An 18,519-nucleotide genomic window follows, 5' to 3' on the forward strand; every position below is an offset into this window, starting at 1 on the left:
GCTGGGTATCGAGGAATGTCGTAGATGCTATATTAAAGAGGATCGTGACGGAATGTACAGTCTTCGCCTTTGAGACATTTTCCTTCACGCCAATATCGGCATGGGACCAATCCGGCTTTCGGCTACACGGCTGTTAGTACAAATCCAGCGATATCGAGGATGATCTATCCTTACATGTTTCTTATTGTGCGCACTTCCTGTCCGATTGCGCTTCCATCGATCCTCGCCATCATAGCCACCTTGCTCGCGCATACGTTTGCGCTCTGGATCTTCGTAAAGACCCGACGTCTGAGTCTGGTTGGTGTCCTGTTGCTGGCTTTGCTGGCTTTGCTGATTTTGTTGATTTTGCTGGTTCTGATTGGTAAGCTGGGATATTATTGCAGCGAGATTCGCCGGTATGCCTCCCTGCTGCGACTGGGGCTGCGGCTGGGGCTGCTGTTGCGGTGGTTGCGGTTGCGGTTGTGGTGGTTGTTGTTGGCCATAGAGCAGAGCCAAAAGCCGTGAATCGATGTTAGGTTGAGGGTTTTGGGGTGCAGGAGGCTTGTTCGGCTGTTGCTGGCGGAGCATGCTAATTGTTTGCTCCAGCGATGTCTGGACAGGCTGAGGAGCGGGAGGAGGGGTCGACTGTTGCTGCTGGCCCGCGCTCTGAATAGAGTTGAGTAGATTGAGGACGAACTGATTGTTCTGCGTGCTTGGCTGGTCCTGTGGTCCCGGCGCCGGCGCCGGTGCCTTCTGGGGATTGACAATTGAGTAGTACTTGTCTTGCCGAGCCTACAACAAAACGGTTAGGAATTTTGGGAGCACGCTAACGAAGTGGCCCGGACATACCTTGACATGGTCTGGCAGCTCTCCAAATGAAAGAACCTCTGGTATTGCGTCATCGGTGTCTGGCGGCGCAGGCTCTTTCGGCGATGGCGGCACGTCCGCTGCCGAAGTATAAAATACCATGAGCGTTGTGGCCTCTCGATGTTCCTGCGCTCTTGCTTCAGGGCTTGTAGGATTCTGTATGCCAGCACGTTTAATATAGCCTCTAGCACGGTCATCAGGCAATATATTATCAAGATCAATTTCTAGAATAGTTAGACGAAGGATCGCAGTATTGGGCGCCCAAGAAACCTTACCAGAAGGAGTATAGTAATCGAAGATTTGCTCTTCCCGTATACCGCCATCGTCATCCTCTTCGAGCTCATCGAGGTTTTTGTGGAGTTTAAGAATGCTCCCTTCACCTTTCACATCTCCTCCTTGTCGAGAGCGATCACCCGGTCCGAGCTCCTCATCCGGATCGTGAGTGAAGAGTCGAACTTCCGTAAGAGACTCGTCGGGCTTCCAGGTAACACGAAGTTTCCTCCGCGCCTCTTTGCGTAGTCGCTTCGTCCGCTCCTCTTCCGTCTCAGGAGTTTGATTTTTCGAAGACTCCTGTGGCGAAGGCTCCTTCTGCTTATTAAGATCCGCCATGAGATCACCGAAAGAAAATGCTGGCCGTGGAGTAGCAGGTTGCGAGTCTTTCTTTTCCGTGGAATTGCTAGAATTAAATCAGCATTTAATTAAATTCAACGGATGGGCGCCAATATGCTTACCCAGCCTTAGCAGCTGCAGCCGCAGCAGCCCTCTCTGCATTAGACGTCCCTGGTTTCTTGGAAGCAGAAGTCAAACTTCCAAAGAGGTTCATGGGCTTCGGGGCAACAATATTTGCCTTTGGACGTGCGTTATTAGCGGCAGCCGTCGCTGGTTTAGTATCCTGTCCAGCCTCTTGCGCACGTTTGGGAAGGCCATTAGCAGCAACGCCGCTGGGCTTCGGACCAGGTTTCACAGTGGACGTGACTACGACTCGCTTTGTAGCTGGCTGTCCGCTATTTTCACCATCCAGTTGCCGTTTAGCCCTAGCATTTTCTTTACGCGCACCATTTACGCCTGATGTATTAGAGGCGGAATTCTTATTCGGCGAGCCTTCTTTCATCCCGGATTTCCCAGCTTCCTGCTTCCGTTTCGTGGATGCAGCAGCATTGTCGAGGATTCTCTGAGCGAGGGTCTTAACTACCTGATTGCCTTTTTTCACGAATCTCGGGAGGAGTTTGGCGACGTTTGTTTTTTGAAGCGCGTCTTCATCCATAGTGATGAACCGAGCGAGTAACTTTGACCATTCAGTCAGCTGACAGGTGGAATACAAGTTAATGACACCAAGAAAACAATCGGATATTCACCTTCAATATGTTGACAGCTAACGTGCCATCAATATCCGAAGCCTGATGCCGATCGACAAGGAAGGAGTAAAGAGCTGCTACTGCCATCGGATGTTCGCCCAGCCTAAAAGTTCTCGTCAGCTTTTGAACCCAATCCGAAAGAAAAGAAAAGGGGAAAGGAAAAAGATCATCGGAGAACATGGTTCGGAGGAATGAATCCGAAGGCTTAGACGGACAGGTTTTGACCTGCTGGCATGACATGTTGTCTTCCCCATGTGACTCCCGACTCACTGCCGTTCTTTCGAAGAATGGCACAGAAGAGATCCCACATCTCGTTCTTTGCTTGTTCTCATCGAGACAGCTGGGGAGAAAACATTGTCACTGGGCGCAGAGTTCAAGTTCACCCTTAATCTAAGGATTCTTTCAAACATGTTGACAAGTATATGTGGGAGATTACATGAGAGACCCTCTCAATTTGCTTCTGACTTCTATGGCGAAGGCAACGATACGCGAGGCACGTAAAGGCAAGGAAAAGGGAGGTGAAGAGGAAGGAAACATACTTTTCGACAATGATCGGGTGGCCTTTCTCCAAAGTGGTACTTACAACCACATCCATGAGGCGTCTCTGCAGGGTAACGTGCTTTCTCAGCTCCGCAGTTTCATTGGATTCGCCCTTATTCTCTGCTGCCTTTAGAGCTTGAGAATTCTCTCTCCAGGCATCCCTTACAGTCTTGACAACGTCTTTGAACGCAAAGATTGCAGTCTTGACTTTGTCGACATTGGGCCGTCTATTACGCGGAAACCAGACGGCTTGAAGGGAATCATACTGTGCAGCAGCTTCCGGCTCACTAGGGCGAGCAGGCGGAAGAGGAGAAGGTTCCTCAGGTTCCTGTATCTCAAGATCCGAGTCATCGGAGCTCTCCGACTCCGATGAGGCCGATCCTTTCCCATTAAGCTTTTTGCTACCCGCTTTAACAGACGCTTTTGCAGTCTGAGACTGCTTTTTAGGACCGGCCTGTTTCGCACGTAATGGCGCAACCTTAGTCGAAGCACTTGCCGGCGTTGAGTTAAGGCCTACATTGGGTTAATACCTAACGGAGATCGAAAATCCATTAGTACAGACTCACCATTTATGGGGACACCTGCAGCCTTTGGAGCTCGACCAGGCAGTAGTGGGCCGCTAACGGCAGGCTGACCTATTATCGGCTGCTGTATCTGCAACTCATCCGGAAAATAGCTGAACATCCTGGCCAAAAGCATGAGATCATAGGTCAGATGAAGGCGAGAGTATATGAGACACGTACTTCGGGTCCTCTGCAGGATTTACATAGACAAATTGATTTTGAAGGGAGGAACCCTGGTTGACCGGCTGTTGAGCATTGATGTATTGCGGGTTGATAGTGTGACCTGACAGGTTCGGAGGGGGTTGCGTATAATCATTTGCAAAGTTTATTGAAGATTGCTACTACGGTCAGTCAAGGGTCATCATAGAGAGTTCTTCGAGGAAGCCTACCGAGGACTCATCTGGGAATCCGGGAGAAACCGCGTATTGAGGGACAGAATTCTGGTGCAGCGGTGGGTAGGAAGCAGTCTGAGGTGGCTGCTGTGCGGGTTGAGGTGAGTGAGATTGAGGGAAGGTTTCCGGAATTGGGATGTGTTGAGGAGTGTAAAAGTTTGGGGAAAATGAGTACGATTGATAATGTGAATTGTCTGGTGCTGGGACAGGCCTGGAGTCGAACGTCACCTGCCCCTGGGCATATTGCGGAACCTGGCGATACTGAGCTGGCATCCCGAGATCCTGAGGTGTTGAAGGGGCGATAGGCTGGTGATGTAGCGGATTCTGTTGCCATGACGGCGGTGTTGATGATGGATAAAGACCATGACTCTGGTCGCGATGAGTTGATTGGGGATGTAACGCCGGATGATCCCACCCAATTCCCAGGGGCTGTTGTTGCTGCGTCTGTTGTGGAGCCGACTGTTGTTGGGGTGGATGTGAATGATGATGTGAAGAGTCTGGGTTCATGTACGAATCCAGGCTGCCCCAGTATTCAGGCGGCAACGAGGCGGGGTTTACTCGATCCATGACGCCGCAACTCCCCCTCCAGCCCAAAATGGCTTTTTAAAAGCAGTTATTGGAGTCGAATCCCACCGAAAATATGATACTACTGGTAGATCGTAGACGTAGCTGGGAAGACCTGTGATGAGAGATGTATCTGGCTGCACGTGCCTTCGTTTCTCAATTAGGAAAGGACCCAGCGCCGCTTTAAGCAGATTGGAAATCGAGGTGGGGGAATGAATCTGCTGCGTTTTGATTGGCTGCGACCGGGGCGAAAAAAGGCACCGCAGGAACTGAGCTGGCCCAAATGTTGATTGCGCAGAAGTGTGGTCCAACGGCCGATTTCTGGTTTGTGTGTTGGAGGATCGGTGGCAAATTAGCAGCCTGCGTGGTTTCCGTTGCCGTCTCTTCTCAGAGAACTTGAAGCCGACTCAAGAGAGGCCCCGTCCTGTCCCTGAGCTGAGGTTCCTTAAGGAGGTTGTTAAGGTACGCAGTGGGATGTCGAGATATTCCTGGAGGACCTGCGACTGACGTTTCACGTTGCTGCACCCCGTTCCCTTTTCCTATTTAATAAAAAACCAGAAAGAAAAAAAGGGCCCTCTTGGTGATGCACAACTTGAATCTGGGTCAACTGCGTTTCGAATACACCGACCAAATACCGCCCGTCAAAGTAGGAGTAGACGTAAAATTCTTCGCGCTTTTTCTCTTGGGAGTCTGCCTGTCCCTTGCTTGGCTCTTCGCTCCTCTTTTCAATGTAGCCTCTTAAACTGGCCTCCTTTCTGTTTCCCTCTCTCAGCCTTGTCTCCCCTCTTGTCTTCGGAGAGCTGGTTCGTCCAGTCTCTCTCAGTCTTGAAATTTTCCTTAAAAGATGGAATGAAAGGGCCCTCGCTAAAGGAACCGCTCCAGGCTGCAGTTAAGCAGCATGATCTCGCGCTTTACAGAGAGGGTTGAATGGTTAGGAAAGGGAGAAGGGAGTGGATGGTTGTGACAAGTGACGGAGACGACGAGAGATGGCTGGGGGAAATCGTGCGCGGCGGCAACTCGAGAGAGGCGGCACGTGATGTGTTTGCCATATTTGTCTCTCCTCAGCGGGAGAGCTCCCAGGACCTCAGGAAGCCAGGTGGAGAGTATACGGACTCAGCGAGCAGCTTGTCTGAAGGTCCTGATAATCCTCGACCCTGTCCACTGTTCCAATTCTTAGTACCTGCTCCTTACGTTTGTGGGCTGCACATACCACTCCAGTTGTTTTGCTTCCCCTTCAGTTCCATGCCTTCTCGCGGTGTTTGGTGACTTCACCTGTCATGAATTAGATTGCAGCTCGGTTGACAGTGAACCGGCACCATGGCATCTCATCTTTTGTCTCTTCGAGAACGCCAGGTCGGTAGGTTTCTGGTTAACTTCCGTTGAGCCTACGAGAGTACACAGAACACTAATGGCCATCTCAGCTTCCATTCAGAAGATACTTAATCTAAATCACGCTCCCCATTCCGCAGAAGATGCTCCCCGCGAGGCATCGGCACAGGGTCTCATCTCCACCCCTATACTGAACGAAGATGGCGACCCAATTTGGAAGGTCTTGGTTTTTGACAACATGGGCCGGGATGTTATCAGCAGCGTGTTACGAGTCAACGACCTTCGAGCTTGGGGGGTAACCATTCATCTGTATGCGCTATTTCAGCAGCCTTAGAAATTACACTGCAGACTAATACCTCGACAGGAATATCAACTCCACTCGGTACCCCATTCCCGATGTCCCCGTGGTTTACCTAGTCGAGCCCACCCATTCCAACATCCAAGCGATCGCCAACGACCTTCAGCGCGGTCTTTACTCACCCGCCTACGTTAACTTCCTGTCCTCTGTTCCCCGACCCCTCCTCGAAGACTTCGCGTCCCAAATCGCGACGACAGGGACTTCCGAGCATATTTATCAGGTGTATGATCAGTACCTGAATTTTATCGTGGCCGAACCCGATCTCTTCAGCTTAGGGCTAGGGAACGACACATATTGGAAAATCAATAGCGCAAAGACCAACGATGATGACCTCGATGCAATCGTTGACAAAATCGTTAGCGGTTTGTTTAGCGTCAGTGTTACGATGGGTGTGTGAGACTCATTCTGGGGTGAGGAAAAAATCCCTGCTGACAAAGTCCAGGTGCCATCCCCATTATCAGGTGTCCCAAAGGTGGTGCAGCAGAACTCATTGCGACAAAGCTAGATCGCAAGCTGCGCGACCACATACTCAATTCAAAAGACAATCTCTTTTCAACGAACAAAAAATCTACTCCTGGTGTACCGTCGGCGCGACCGGTCCTAGTCATTGTTGACCGCAACGTCGATCTAGTTCCAATGCTATCGCACTCATGGACATACCAGTCGCTTGTACAAGACGTTCTCCAGATGCGGCTCAACCGGATAACGGTAGAAACGGCAGACGAATCGAACCTTACCAAAGATGTTACTAAAAAGGCTTACGACCTCAATAGTAATGACTTTTTCTGGAAACGAAACGCTGGTGCCCCATTTCCTCAGGTGGCAGAGGACATCGACGCTGAGTTGACGCGGTATAAGGAAGATGCGAACGAGATCACCAAGAAGACAGGTGCCTCCTCGATCGAGGACCTTCAAGCCGACACCAGTGCATCCGCGCAGCACCTTAAAGCCGCCATTACCCTCCTCCCTGAATTACGAGAACGCAAATCAATTCTCGACATGCACATGAACATCGCCACTGCTCTCCTGAAGGGGATCAAAGACCGCCAACTAGATAATTTCTATGAACTCGAGGAGAACATCACCAAGCAATCCAAGGCACAGATCCTCGAATTGATCAACGATCCTGCGAAGGGCACCAACCCCACAGACAAACTCCGCATATTCCTCATTTGGTTCCTAAGCACGGAAACAGAGCTCTCCCGGTCAGATATCAGCCAGTTTGAAGAGGCCCTCACACGCGCAGGAGTTGAAGATGTCAGTCCCATCGCATACGTCAAACAGGTGCGTGAGCTCACCCGCATGACCATGATGACCACCGCCGCGCCCCAGCAGCAGTCCTCAGACCTATTCCGCGGTTTTTCGTCCCTCTCCAATCGCCTAACAGACCGCATTACCTCCGGAGCCCTGGGCGCAAACTTCGACTCCCTCATCTCAGGAGTGAAAAACTTCCTCCCCGCCAACAAAGACCTAACCCTGACCAAAATCACCGAATCAATCATGGACCCTTCAGCCGCGTCAAGCTCTGCCATTGCGAAAACAGAGAATTATCTCTATTTCGACCCCCGGAGTACCAATGCCCGCGGAACCATACCCCCCGCATCTGCCTCCCGCAATGCCCAATCCGCCGGTTCATCGCTCGGCAACAATGCCCCAGGAATGGCAGCGAGCTTCGGTCAACGCCGTCAAGCCTTCAACGAAGCCATCATCTTCACGGTCGGCGGCGGAAGCATGGACGAGTACGGTAACCTCCAAGACTGGGTGCATCGGACAAGCGGACACCAGGGCCACGAGGGTCCCGGTGCTCGTGGCGGAGCCGATCCCCTAGGCGGGCCACGACGAAGAGTCGTCTACGGTAGTACGGACTTGATGAACGCTAATGAGTTCTTGACTGAATCGTTGGCGAAATTGGGACGGGAGGGGTAGATAGGTCTCTCTAATGCCTCAGACTAGCCTAGCCTCCTAGTTTCGCTCCTTTTTTTGACAATGTCTATTTGCTATAGCTGATAGAATTTGTACTCGAGAGACTTACAGTACTATTAATGCCTATGTTATGGATATTCTTGTTCTCTTACATTTGTGATAAAGAGGGTCCGCTCCAGGTGTTCTTTCTCGTCAACATGAACAAAGAAGATTAGTTATCACGCTATTGAGCCAGTATCGAATTAAAGTAAGTTAGACCGGGCCAGTTATTTGAAGAAACGAAGACGACAGACCTCATGTCTGTAAATGAAACGAATATGCGAACTAGATGAGACAACAAAGGAAAAGTACTAGTCACACGCTATGCATCCCCATCAGTCCAATTAACTCCTTGACGGCCAGTCTAATTGTCGATATCCCTCCCCCAATCAACCCCCACGTTGCCAAAGCTGGGGAAGGGTGAGCAGATAGCGATCAAACATCCCCAAACGACTCCCTCCGCGTACTCTCAATAGAGATATTATGCTCAACAGCAATTCCATACCTTGCAGCGGAAGCATCAGAAGAAACACGCGTCTTCCTCGCTCCGTTCGTCAACAGTGCAGAATCGGAATAACACTTCGTACACGGCTTCGCACTGTTTGATGAAGTTGAGGTGGAGGATGTCTGCCTACTGCCCTTGAGTCCTGAGCATGAGAGGACCTGCCACATATTTCGGCCGGATGAAGATGCGGCTCCAGGCTTTTCGAGGGTTGTGCCGGCCCAGATTGAGGAGAGAGGAAGGGAGAGAGTTACTAGGGTTAGGACGTTGGAGGACAGTTCGGGGATATCGGTTGCATAGTGGACGATTGAGAATATGGCTGCGTCGTTAGTAGCGTGTCTAACTAACGAAGATGAGGGAAACCGGTATACCTGGAATCACCATCGTTTGGCAGCCCATGACGAAGATCACCTTCATCGGGCCGAAGTCTGTGAGGCCGAGTTTGCGGCGCAGTCGAATGGCGAAGCCGAGCTTGGTTACGAAGACGGCACAGAAGAAACAGACGCTCACGGTTATGACGATATTGCAGGTACTTTCCAGCCAGACGAGGGGCTCAGGGCTTAAGACGTCGAGGATACTCTGGATGTTTTTGACCGAATACCAGTACCGGAAGGCGATAGGGATGAGCGCGACTATGACGGACATGCCGAGAAGAGGACGTCGGTACTTGCGTCTGAGGTTTGCACAGACAACCTGGACCTGGAGAACGAGCGACACCTCGATAAAGGTAAGGAGTAATGAAGTAAAGATGACGGATAGGATGGAATTCGCATACGCGGACGCTGGAATACGGGAGTAGTCCGCGGCGAAATATGTGTAGGCCTCCGTGAAGGGCGAAGTGAAGAATATGATCTGGCAAAGCAATCTCGCGAGGTTGAGGAGCAACGCAAGACAGTTGAGCCAGAAGACATAGGACGCGCGCTTCTCAGACTTCGTCAACAGTAATAAAATGACCAGGAGGATTACAGACGCTCCAAGCTGGGCGCCATAGTTAACGCAGATACGGATTGAATACTGAGCGAAATTATTGATCGCATAGATCGGCACATCAAAGGGAGATCCGTCCGGAAAATGGAAAGTGACATTCTGGTTCCAGGCATCAAAGTCCGAAGCCATAATAACCAATGCAGGGCGAAGGTAGGAAGCGGGGTGGTCGGTCAGTTTCGCAGGACTCCTGTCTAAGTAGTTCGTTCTGGCAAGGTAGGGACGGTTGACGAGGATTGCAAAAAGGCGAGAGTGAATAGCCTGAAGGCGAAAATGTCCGTATAAAAGCTTCAAGGACACAGACGATCTTTCGACGCCCGTAATGTTCTCCCGGCCTTCAGTCATCAGGTCCATGGCCTCTCGGTGTTGACATGCAGCAATGGGTGTTGGCCCAGTGTAACACCCAAGACAAACAATATGAAGGGGCACCGACCAAAAGGTGTAACAATATCAGAAGCGGATACATGCCAAGAGGGGTATTGCGATCATGATCGCTATTCCAATCCATTATCTCGACCGATTGTCGTGGGGGCTGTCGAGACAAACAATATCAAGCTCCGCCAGCAGAACAATAGCAACGGGCGCCTCGGTCACGCCCAGCATCAGCATGGCGCAGTTCATATAAAAGTGTCTACCATGGTCGATCCTGATTGATTTTCTTTCAGATTCTTCCTAAGGTTTCATCACGAGTGGATATTCCCAGACAAAGGACACCCCGTCCGCAGCAGGGACAGTGAAGAATGAGCTGACACCATTCCAATGCTGACCATGCCAGTTTCATTGGAGGGCGATTATGGTGAATCAGTATTCAGGTTTTGCCAGACAGCAAGCCCGGAGATTCCTGGAGAGGCTTTTTTTGTTCCTGTAGAGCGTCGATATCGGGGAGTTTGTTGTCTGTCTGGCGTGAGAATGATCCCAGTAGCGACAGGCAGCCTGCACCTGCCTCAGGACTGCCTTCCTGCCCATCTTACCAGGCGACAGACAAGAAAAATGTCCCTGTCAGTCGGGTTTGGGTAACCCAAGCTTATATGATGATCGCATGCGGGTCGGGAGCCTCATCGAAAGATACAATCGGTGCTGCCATCCGTGCACCTCTAAGAACTCGAGTAGCATACCATGTCCGGATGATTGACCCTCCCTGGGGCAAAATAGTGATAATATTAGAAAAAAGACTCTCGTGCGCTGTGCAACCTGCACTGCATGGGGTAGGAACTGCGAGATGGGGACTGGGAGATGGAGACTGACTAAGGGCCAAGACTGCGGGGATCTTCGTTGACGTTGTTTGTCGACAAAACTCCAGACTCTGTTGCTGCACCGCTGCCTCCCAGACCCCCCTCGACATGGCCGCAGTCCCACAGAGGACGCTTAACTGGCTGTATAGCGTCCTCATCAGGGTGAGATACAGCAGATTTCATGAGGGAACCATCAAGCTAACCCAGTCAGGACCACTACGACCCGAGGCAAACATACCAGGACCCCAACCGGACTCACTACGATGTCGCAAACGTGCTGGCCAAGTATCCCTCTCTCTCCCCACGAACCGAAGTCTACAGTAAGTCAAACACCTACCGATAAGCTTCCCAGCGCCCTCTGCGTCATTGGTCGTACGCTACAGCGAGCATGGAGTTAACATTTCGACCACCATTAGCCTACGAGACCGGTTATTCCGCACTCCTCCTCCAGCTATCAGGCACGTTACCCGTCACATATCGCGGCCAAGTATACAAATTTCCGATTGCATTATGGATCCCCAATACATACCCTCGCGAGCCACCGCTCGCCTACGTGACGCCGACGCAGGATATGGCTGTCCGAGTCGGTCAGCATGTGACCTTGGAAGGAAGAGTCTATCATCATTATCTCGCGCACTGGGCTGGCGCATGGGAGGCGAGTACATATGGCGTGTGAGATCAAGCCATACCGTTAGCCAAAACTAACTCATTTTCCGGCCACAGCGTTCCTCCCTCCTTGACTTGTTGTCCATTCTTCAAGACATCTTTGCGAAAGAACCCCCGGTCAAATACAAACAGCAGCAACCAATCCCGCAACAACCCCAAGTACCACCCCCTCGTCCGCCTTTACCCCCCCAGCTTGCAAGTTCCTCGACGCATTCTCCATCACCTCAGACACCTGCAGTCCATACCCCCCAACCTGCACCACAGGCACCCCCGCCTCCTCCCAAGCCGGGCCAACTAGTAGGGGCTCTGGGATCACAACAGCCCAACGGTCAAGGGCAGCCGCTCAGCCCTCCACCGCCGCTCCCCCCATTACCGCCAAAGGAACAGAGCCATCGGCAAGCCCTACCTTCGCCACAGGCCGCTATTGGTAGCCCGCATAATAGGGATCCTCACTACCTACCTCACCAAGGCATCCTTCCCAGAGGAGCATATCCCCCACACCAGCAGCAGGCACCGCCGCCGCCTCCACTCGCACAGCAGCAGAATATATCGCATCCAGGGCCCTCATACCACCCTGGGCCTACCTATCACCCGCCCCCGAACGGCACGCACGAGATACCCCCTCCACAACATCAACCGCCTCCCCAATTCCACGGCGCGCAGGTACCGTCACAACAAACATACCACCCACAAGCCCCGCAGGCGCACATCCACCCACAGCCCCAAACCCAAATACAAGCACATCCAGCCGCGCAACATCCTCCCTCACGACCGAAGCCCCCAGCCGAAGACCTCCTTACATCCCCCTTCGAACTCGAGCTCCCCTCCTTCACCCCAAGTGGCCCTGCACCGCCAATTCCGCCAAATCCCGAGAAAGACGCCCTTCTCCAAGCCATCTCAAAAACCCTGACCGAAACTCTTCAAGCAAATGTCTCCCACTCCGAATCCGCAGCCCAATCTTTATCCTCCCAGTCCCACTCCCTCCACACCGCTATCGCAACGCTCCAGGCCGAAATCTCCTCCCTAAACACCCTCAACTCAACCCTTGAATCCAACTCCTCCGTCCTCCAACAATCCCTCCACCGCGCTGACGCCGTTATCGCCGACGCCCAGTCGCGCGTTTCTACCACACAGCCATCCTCTTCCACCGACGCAGCAGCCGCAGCATCGGGCCTCCCACCAATCGACGAAGTCCTCGTCGCACCCACAGTAGTAGGGAAACAGCTCTACGACCTCGTCGCCGAAGAGCGAGGCACCCAGCAAGCCGTATATGCTCTCCAGACAGCCCTAGTCAAGGGCATCATCGGTGTCGAGACATGGTCTCGTCATACCCGTGGTCTAGCCCGTGAGGCATTCATGAAACAGGCGTTGATTCGGAAGATAGGGCGGGGTATGGGGCTTGATGAGTACCCGCAGCATTAGCAAAGTTGGAAACCCTTAGATTATAAGGGTCAGAAATTCTTTGGCTTTGTATTGCAGGCTACCATTTATTATGCATCTTGAATTAAGATAATATTATTCCAAGAACGATATATCAGGTGTACTACCGTTCTCAGAAATGCATGCCCTAATGGTGTGCATAACGCGCACGCTGTGTGAAACGTCCTAGCAGAATCATAGCATCAAGATTCATTTGCTACAGCTCTAAGAAGTAATAGGTGATGAGGATTCAAGAATAGTAAATATTTCTTCTGATCAAACAGTGGCCGGATATAAAAAAGAAAGAAGCGTAGCCGTTCATGTACAGACGAAATCAAAGCGGTAGACGGTAATGATAAACATCGCATCTATGATGAAAATAGTGAAGTATCCAACCCATCTGCGCCAACGCGGCAAACCCAAAAACACCAGACGTCGTAAATAGAGCAGCCGATTGGCTTATTTCACCTCATTCACATCTGAGAATGGGCTCTCGACGCGTGGAGGGGGAGCTCCGCTATGTCGTTTCGGGCCCTCCAGAAGAGATGAATTACGTTGATTTGTCTCCGCCGAGGTCTGGCTTTCGAACGGGCTCTGAATGATAGCTGGCGAGTCCTCAATCACCGTTGGAGATGGTCTGGCGGAGCTAAGAGACTCTGCCTGGGTAGATGTACGCTTACCGGCGGCAGGCTTCGAGTCGTCGTCCTCGTCGCTTGATGAGCCGGCGTTGACGCTCGCGGTCGTTGTGACGTCCTGGCTTGAAGGGGATGATTCGGTGTTCGACTCCGATTGCTCTTGAATTGGCTGCACAGTTGATGCGTTGGATGTGTTGCTCTTCTTTCCGATGGTCTTTACCATGACGGGTTTAGCGGTGACTGTGCGTGCAACAATTGAGCTTTTACTGTTGGCATCAGTGACACCCGCCTTGGCGAGCTGCGACGGAGTGATAGCTGGGACAGCAGGAGCATCAGGACTTAGATTCTGGGGCGACGACTGCGGAGTCCCTCCATTATGAATGCTAACAACGGCGGCACGGGTGCGCATCGCCTGTTGAGCTGGCATAGGGCTGACAATAGCATCGTTTCGATAAATCGTCGTAGCAACGCTACTTCGTAGAGTAGGGGCCATGGACCGACGTTCAGTTGTCATGTCAGACCAGGATGAATCGCGAAGATCCCCAGGCATGAAGAAATGCTGATCGGGAGCTGCACCAGGAAGAGGGGGGACGGGCGGCACGAGAGGTGTGTCTGGTGGTGACCGATTCGTTACCCCAGGGATGTAAGCGATCTGGATAACATTTGAGGCCCGAGTCAAAACGGTAGAAGCGATCGAGTGCGTGGATTTCCTCGACTGGTTTGCCGGGTCGGCCACGTAAGAACTGGCCTTTTCCGATTCACTCGCTCGTTGCTGGTTACGCTTCTTGCGGATGATAAACCACCAGATCAGGAATGTTACGATTCCAACCACCACAACGCCTCCGATAACACCACCCGCAATGGCACCAACATTAGTTCCCCCGCCCGACGAGCTATCCTGTGACTCCGAGGAACCTGACGATACCTTGACACACTCCATGGACGCACACTGAGTACATGACTGGGCGCTCATCGTACATCTGGTGCCCGGAGGGCAGGCGGGACATGGTGGCATGGATGTAGGACATTCTATACAATCCCGTGCGGTTAAGGCTGTATTCCGTTAGCCATATACTGGGTGTGGAACCGGGTCAAAGATTGCATACCACGGGGCAATAGGGGTTCAGCCATACCGAAAGACATGGCGAAGTCCTGGTTAATCAACGTTCGAACGGTGAGGAATTGGGATAATATCGTGGTAAGACGGAAGCTTCAATTGATCCAGGATATAGACCAGATATTGCAAAAAAAACTAAAGAGTGTAAGGCCGATCAACGGCGTCAAGAGTGTGCTGAGTATATAAAGAGTGTATGAATGCTCCAGCAGACGTCAAGTCGTGGGCTCAATGTTGATTCATGAGAGGTATTCGAAGTTCCTTTGCAACGATTGGAGATCTCGAAGTTTGCACACTAGAACGGAGAACTATAAGCAGTGGTGGTCATAGTCCGTCAAAGTGGATCTGCGATATCCAATATATCGATATTCGCCTTTGGAGTCCTCCCAATCGAACTATTATTCGTTCCGTCGCCCGAATGGAGAGTTCAACTGCGGGACATGGAGAGACCGCGGGCCGCCGTTAGGAGGTTGAAGTCGTGGACGCGCGTTTCACGGCTGTCAGGTACGAGGGCAGTTAGAGGATCAGGGGAAATGAGGCGACTCGGAAGGAAAGATAATTCCACTCAGAGCGAAGCATCCAAGGTTGAAGAAATGTCAAGGGGGAGAAAAGGGGGAAGAACAAGAGAAAGGAAGAAGAAGAAACAGCAGGCTGGAGAAGGAGAGTTGAGAGAAGAAAAGGTCTGTCTCACTTGACACTTGGGGGGTTGGCGGTTGAGTGGAGATGAGGGAGGAGGGAGGAAGACCACCCTGGTTACGGACACTCACCCCTCGTTATTACCACATAAGGGCATCTGGACGACACCACCTGGGCACGCCCTCCATCATTTGAAGCTCGAGTGTCCTTGACAGTTTGCGCGATAACTTCTTTTTACCTCCATGAAGTGATGCCATATCCAATAGCCAAACCCGCCCATCTAACTTTCGAAGCAGAGCAGCCACTATCAAGAGGCCGCCAACAAACCCAACGACTCTTGAACAAACTTGATCTCTTTGTCAAGCACATTGGGCTACATCGTTTCGAGCATTTGCCTGCGTCGATCCTTCACCCCCCAAGCCAGGTCGCCCTGATTCAGGCAAAGCCAGGAAAAGGCGAACCAAGGTCAAACCCCGTGCAGGTTGTTTCGGCGTCCCGTGGTGTCATCCGCCTTGCTGATTTTGTCTGCCTGGGGCGTGGGCGATGGCCTGAAGGTCGTGTCCGAAGAGCGGTTCCTGGTGCGAAGTGTGGTTCTGGACCAACCCACGTTCCCTTCGGGAGATTACACGGGGCGTCTGGTCGAATCACAGCGACTCTTTGCCTTAAACACGGACGACCTTTAATCAAAACAGACAGCGACAACTCGCACCATCACCGATCATTCATCTGGTTTGGCGGCGTCCAGGCTCAGAGGCGGAGTGTTGAAGGGTCGGGACTCGTGATCCACATCACAAAAAGGGCTCGAAAGTTTCAACAGCCTCAATATCTGACTTCGGAAAAGAGGCTCTTGAGTGGGATCATGACAGGGCACGGCTGCGACATCGTGCCCAGTTTGTGCGGACTCTCGCTTGTTGATCTCTTGCTCCATTTGCTGTCCATCCTGCTCTTTCGCGGATCGGGCCATGATGTCGGTCTGCCTCGTCTTTGCTCCAGGGATTGAGAACGTTGCCCCTTGGGTGACAGGCGCTCGGCGGCTGACCGACAGTGATTGCATGATAGGTTGATTATCTTCGTCTTTCTGCATGTGCATGATCTGATCCGGAGATCATGAGGACGATACATAATTGAGTTTCCTCCTGCATTGTACTATGGCGGTTCAATATAAGGTCCCAGTCGAGGTCAACATACATTATTGTTGGGCTGCTCGAGAATCAGGCCGAAAAGACCAAGACGCCTCGACCCTAACCAGAGTCAGTAGACCTCTCCGCCTGGAACACATCTCATCGTGGTCGCTCCGGCCCGCTCGCTTGCAGCGCGCCTTCAGGCATGAGAGGAGAAGATATATATCATGAGCCCTGGCCCTCCTTGAATCTTGATTATTCGCACAACCTCCAGACCTTTAGATCGCCAACGCGCAGTAGATAACATTCGACCACTAAGAAAGATTTTGGGGAGGCCCTCTTTCAACCATCTCGGATCACTTTTGAAGCCCCGTCGTCTTGCGCTCCGGGAGGTGGGCCGACCACAAATTTCACGTCCTTGGACTCTGGAGGCCTTGGATGGGAGGCGCTCCCCAGATTTTGGGTCTTTCTGGAGTTGAAAATCGCGGCTGACAGCGCAGATACGAGTTCATGACTTTGTTGTCTGAACTTGACTCCGGGTATAAGAAGCAGATGTATCTAGATCCCCCGCATTGATTTCAAGACACCGTGCAGGGAAAATGCTCTGCTTTCAGCTCTGCAAGTTTCTCCACTACCTGCCTTTGACCGTAGATCTGATACGCCCCTGCATGACAAGGGACTGAAAATGCAGCCTGTCCAAAACTCACGATCTTGCAGATAAAGCTGCGTCATCCCTTCCCGGTGGTCAGTGCCAGGAGACATATTTTGGGTGGATATGCGAGGAGTCCTTCTGTCAGTCAAACAGTCCCGGACTGCGTCTCCCTCCTCGTGGACTTTGGATGTGACTCGAACAAGACTGGCCCGCTCTCAGAAGTGTTGCGAAGAACAGTGAACACCAGAGTCCCCTCAGCTTCCATGCTCAATGTGGCAGCACAGATCATTAGAGGAGCAGAGAGCGCCCACCCTCTTTTCGAATTCAATGCAACCCCCCCATCAGAGGAGCCGACGCACGCTTGATAACAATGGAATTGAAGCGATCAAGGAAGGGTCTGCGGCTCTGCATTCTGAAGTTTGTCTCATGAAGCTTGTGATGCGCCTCCTCGGTCGGCTCTCTCCATCCTCATCAGTCTTGCTGTCGCGCTAAGAAACTAAGAATAGGAATGGAAAACGTCCAGAAGACAGGAAAAACTCGCGTTAGTCGCTGCTCAGCCCTGGCTGTCTTGTGGCTCAGACGTCTTGATAATTTGCTCTCGAAAAACCACGAGATTTGCAAATTTCGGGACAAGCCCCTTGAATAGAAATTTGAAGAGAAATTGGGTGGCGGTGCCACTGAACCAATTCTCAAGCCCTTTGAAACAGTAATTGACCAGTGAGCATGGGACGTCGCTCCACCCTAAGGGCGAGAGGAATTCTGTGATTGGATTTTGATGAGGTTTCTCTCAAATCCAAGACAAAAATGAAGGACAGAAAGATGGTGCTCTCTGTGGCACCCAGATTCCGAGCGACCAACGGACGACAAACACGGTTCAGCCCCCCGAAAATCCGCCATCATCCACGCTATATTTGGCTTAGAGCTAGTCCTGTTATGGAGATATCGTATGACCCCTGAAATGGCTGTGTCGTATTTACGATTTGTCGTCTCGAAATTTGACGATACGCTCCACAAATCCAAAATGAAGTTGTTCGCATCGTGAAAGCTTCATGTCACGTCAAGTCTGTTGGAGCTGAAGGTTCATGTTCAAGTGAATTGAAACGCAGCAGAACTTGCATGCCTCAGGCCGGGATTCCATTGACCTGGTTTTTGCAGACACCTCCTCAGCAACGATGCTGGCAAGGGGCATGGAATGCAGGACCACTGGCAGCAGCTTCTGGTTTCTTGCCTCGAACTTCGACAACGGCCAACTCGGGCAAGCCAACAATCGACGATTCGGGCGGTGCCAAGAAGCCTTGAGATGTCTCAATAATGTTCAGGGGCTCACGAATCATGAAAAGAATGGGAAGAAAAATTTTTTGTCAATCAAAGATGAGCTCCTGAGTCTTCTGCAGATGAGAGCTCTCAGTTTCCCGAGTTGGGTTGCTCGAGGGCAGTCTGGGTTGGTCAGTTGAAAAAATACCAGTCCCCGAAGTCGCTGAAAAGGATTGGTCGGTTGGAATGGAAGGTGGGTTCGAGTGTTGGAAATTTTCATTCTCGTGTCCCTCCACCAGCGGTGAACCAACCATCCTTCAACTCATTGAAGAAGCCTCGAAGCAGGACCTCGGGACAGGGCAACCGAGCGGTGGGTGATTATAGGCAGGAGATGA

The 18,519-nt window shown here is 51.7% G+C and overlaps 5 protein-coding genes across 5 annotated transcripts; 2 read left to right on the plus strand and 3 right to left on the minus strand.

Annotated features, from left to right (window-relative positions):
- Nucleotides 1-32: 32 nt before the first annotated feature.
- Nucleotides 33-4,263, minus strand: BJX67DRAFT_371979 (uncharacterized protein; the record flags this gene model as incomplete). The annotated part of the gene is made up of 10 exons (XM_071031173.1): nucleotides 33-122; nucleotides 175-771; nucleotides 811-1,070; nucleotides 1,122-1,522; nucleotides 1,578-2,131; nucleotides 2,202-2,304; nucleotides 2,741-3,254; nucleotides 3,308-3,426; nucleotides 3,485-3,642; nucleotides 3,694-4,263. The coding sequence occupies 10 exons, from the start codon at nucleotides 4,261-4,263 to the stop codon at nucleotides 33-35; spliced, it is 3,366 nt and encodes a 1,121-aa protein (XP_070886292.1).
- Nucleotides 4,264-5,219: 956 nt separating this feature from the next.
- Nucleotides 5,220-8,062, plus strand: sly1 (syntaxin-binding protein). The gene is made up of 4 exons (XM_071035520.1): nucleotides 5,220-5,617; nucleotides 5,682-5,898; nucleotides 5,954-6,336; nucleotides 6,390-8,062. The coding sequence occupies exons 1-4, from the start codon at nucleotides 5,578-5,580 to the stop codon at nucleotides 7,871-7,873; spliced, it is 2,124 nt and encodes a 707-aa protein (XP_070886293.1). The 5' UTR covers nucleotides 5,220-5,577; the 3' UTR covers nucleotides 7,874-8,062.
- Nucleotide 8,063: 1 nt separating this feature from the next.
- Nucleotides 8,064-10,084, minus strand: preB (alpha-factor pheromone receptor STE2). The gene is made up of 2 exons (XM_071035518.1): nucleotides 8,783-10,084; nucleotides 8,064-8,730 (listed from the first exon to the last, which is right to left on the minus strand). Exons 1-2 carry the CDS (start codon nucleotides 9,747-9,749, stop codon nucleotides 8,345-8,347), a joined length of 1,353 nt encoding a protein of 450 aa, XP_070886294.1. The 5' UTR covers nucleotides 9,750-10,084; the 3' UTR covers nucleotides 8,064-8,344.
- Nucleotides 10,085-10,925: 841 nt separating this feature from the next.
- On the plus strand, nucleotides 10,926-12,868 carry BJX67DRAFT_82698 (putative endosomal sorting complex protein TSG101). The gene is made up of 2 exons (XM_071035517.1): nucleotides 10,926-11,282; nucleotides 11,351-12,868. Exons 1-2 carry the CDS (start codon nucleotides 11,016-11,018, stop codon nucleotides 12,713-12,715), a joined length of 1,632 nt encoding a protein of 543 aa, XP_070886295.1. The 5' UTR covers nucleotides 10,926-11,015; the 3' UTR covers nucleotides 12,716-12,868.
- A 1-nt stretch (nucleotide 12,869) lies between these two features.
- On the minus strand, nucleotides 12,870-14,884 carry BJX67DRAFT_83041 (uncharacterized protein). Its single transcript, XM_071035521.1, has 2 exons — nucleotides 14,481-14,884; nucleotides 12,870-14,421 (listed from the first exon to the last, which is right to left on the minus strand). Exon 2 carries the CDS (start codon nucleotides 14,360-14,362, stop codon nucleotides 13,172-13,174), a length of 1,191 nt encoding a protein of 396 aa, XP_070886296.1. The 5' UTR covers nucleotides 14,363-14,421; nucleotides 14,481-14,884; the 3' UTR covers nucleotides 12,870-13,171.
- Between the last annotated feature and the right edge of the window lie 3,635 nt (nucleotides 14,885-18,519).

Source organism: Aspergillus lucknowensis (genome assembly GCF_044049455.1).
Source record: "Aspergillus lucknowensis strain CBS 449.75 chromosome Unknown BJX67scaffold_19, whole genome shotgun sequence".
Classification (NCBI taxonomy): domain Eukaryota; kingdom Fungi; phylum Ascomycota; class Eurotiomycetes; order Eurotiales; family Aspergillaceae; genus Aspergillus; species Aspergillus lucknowensis.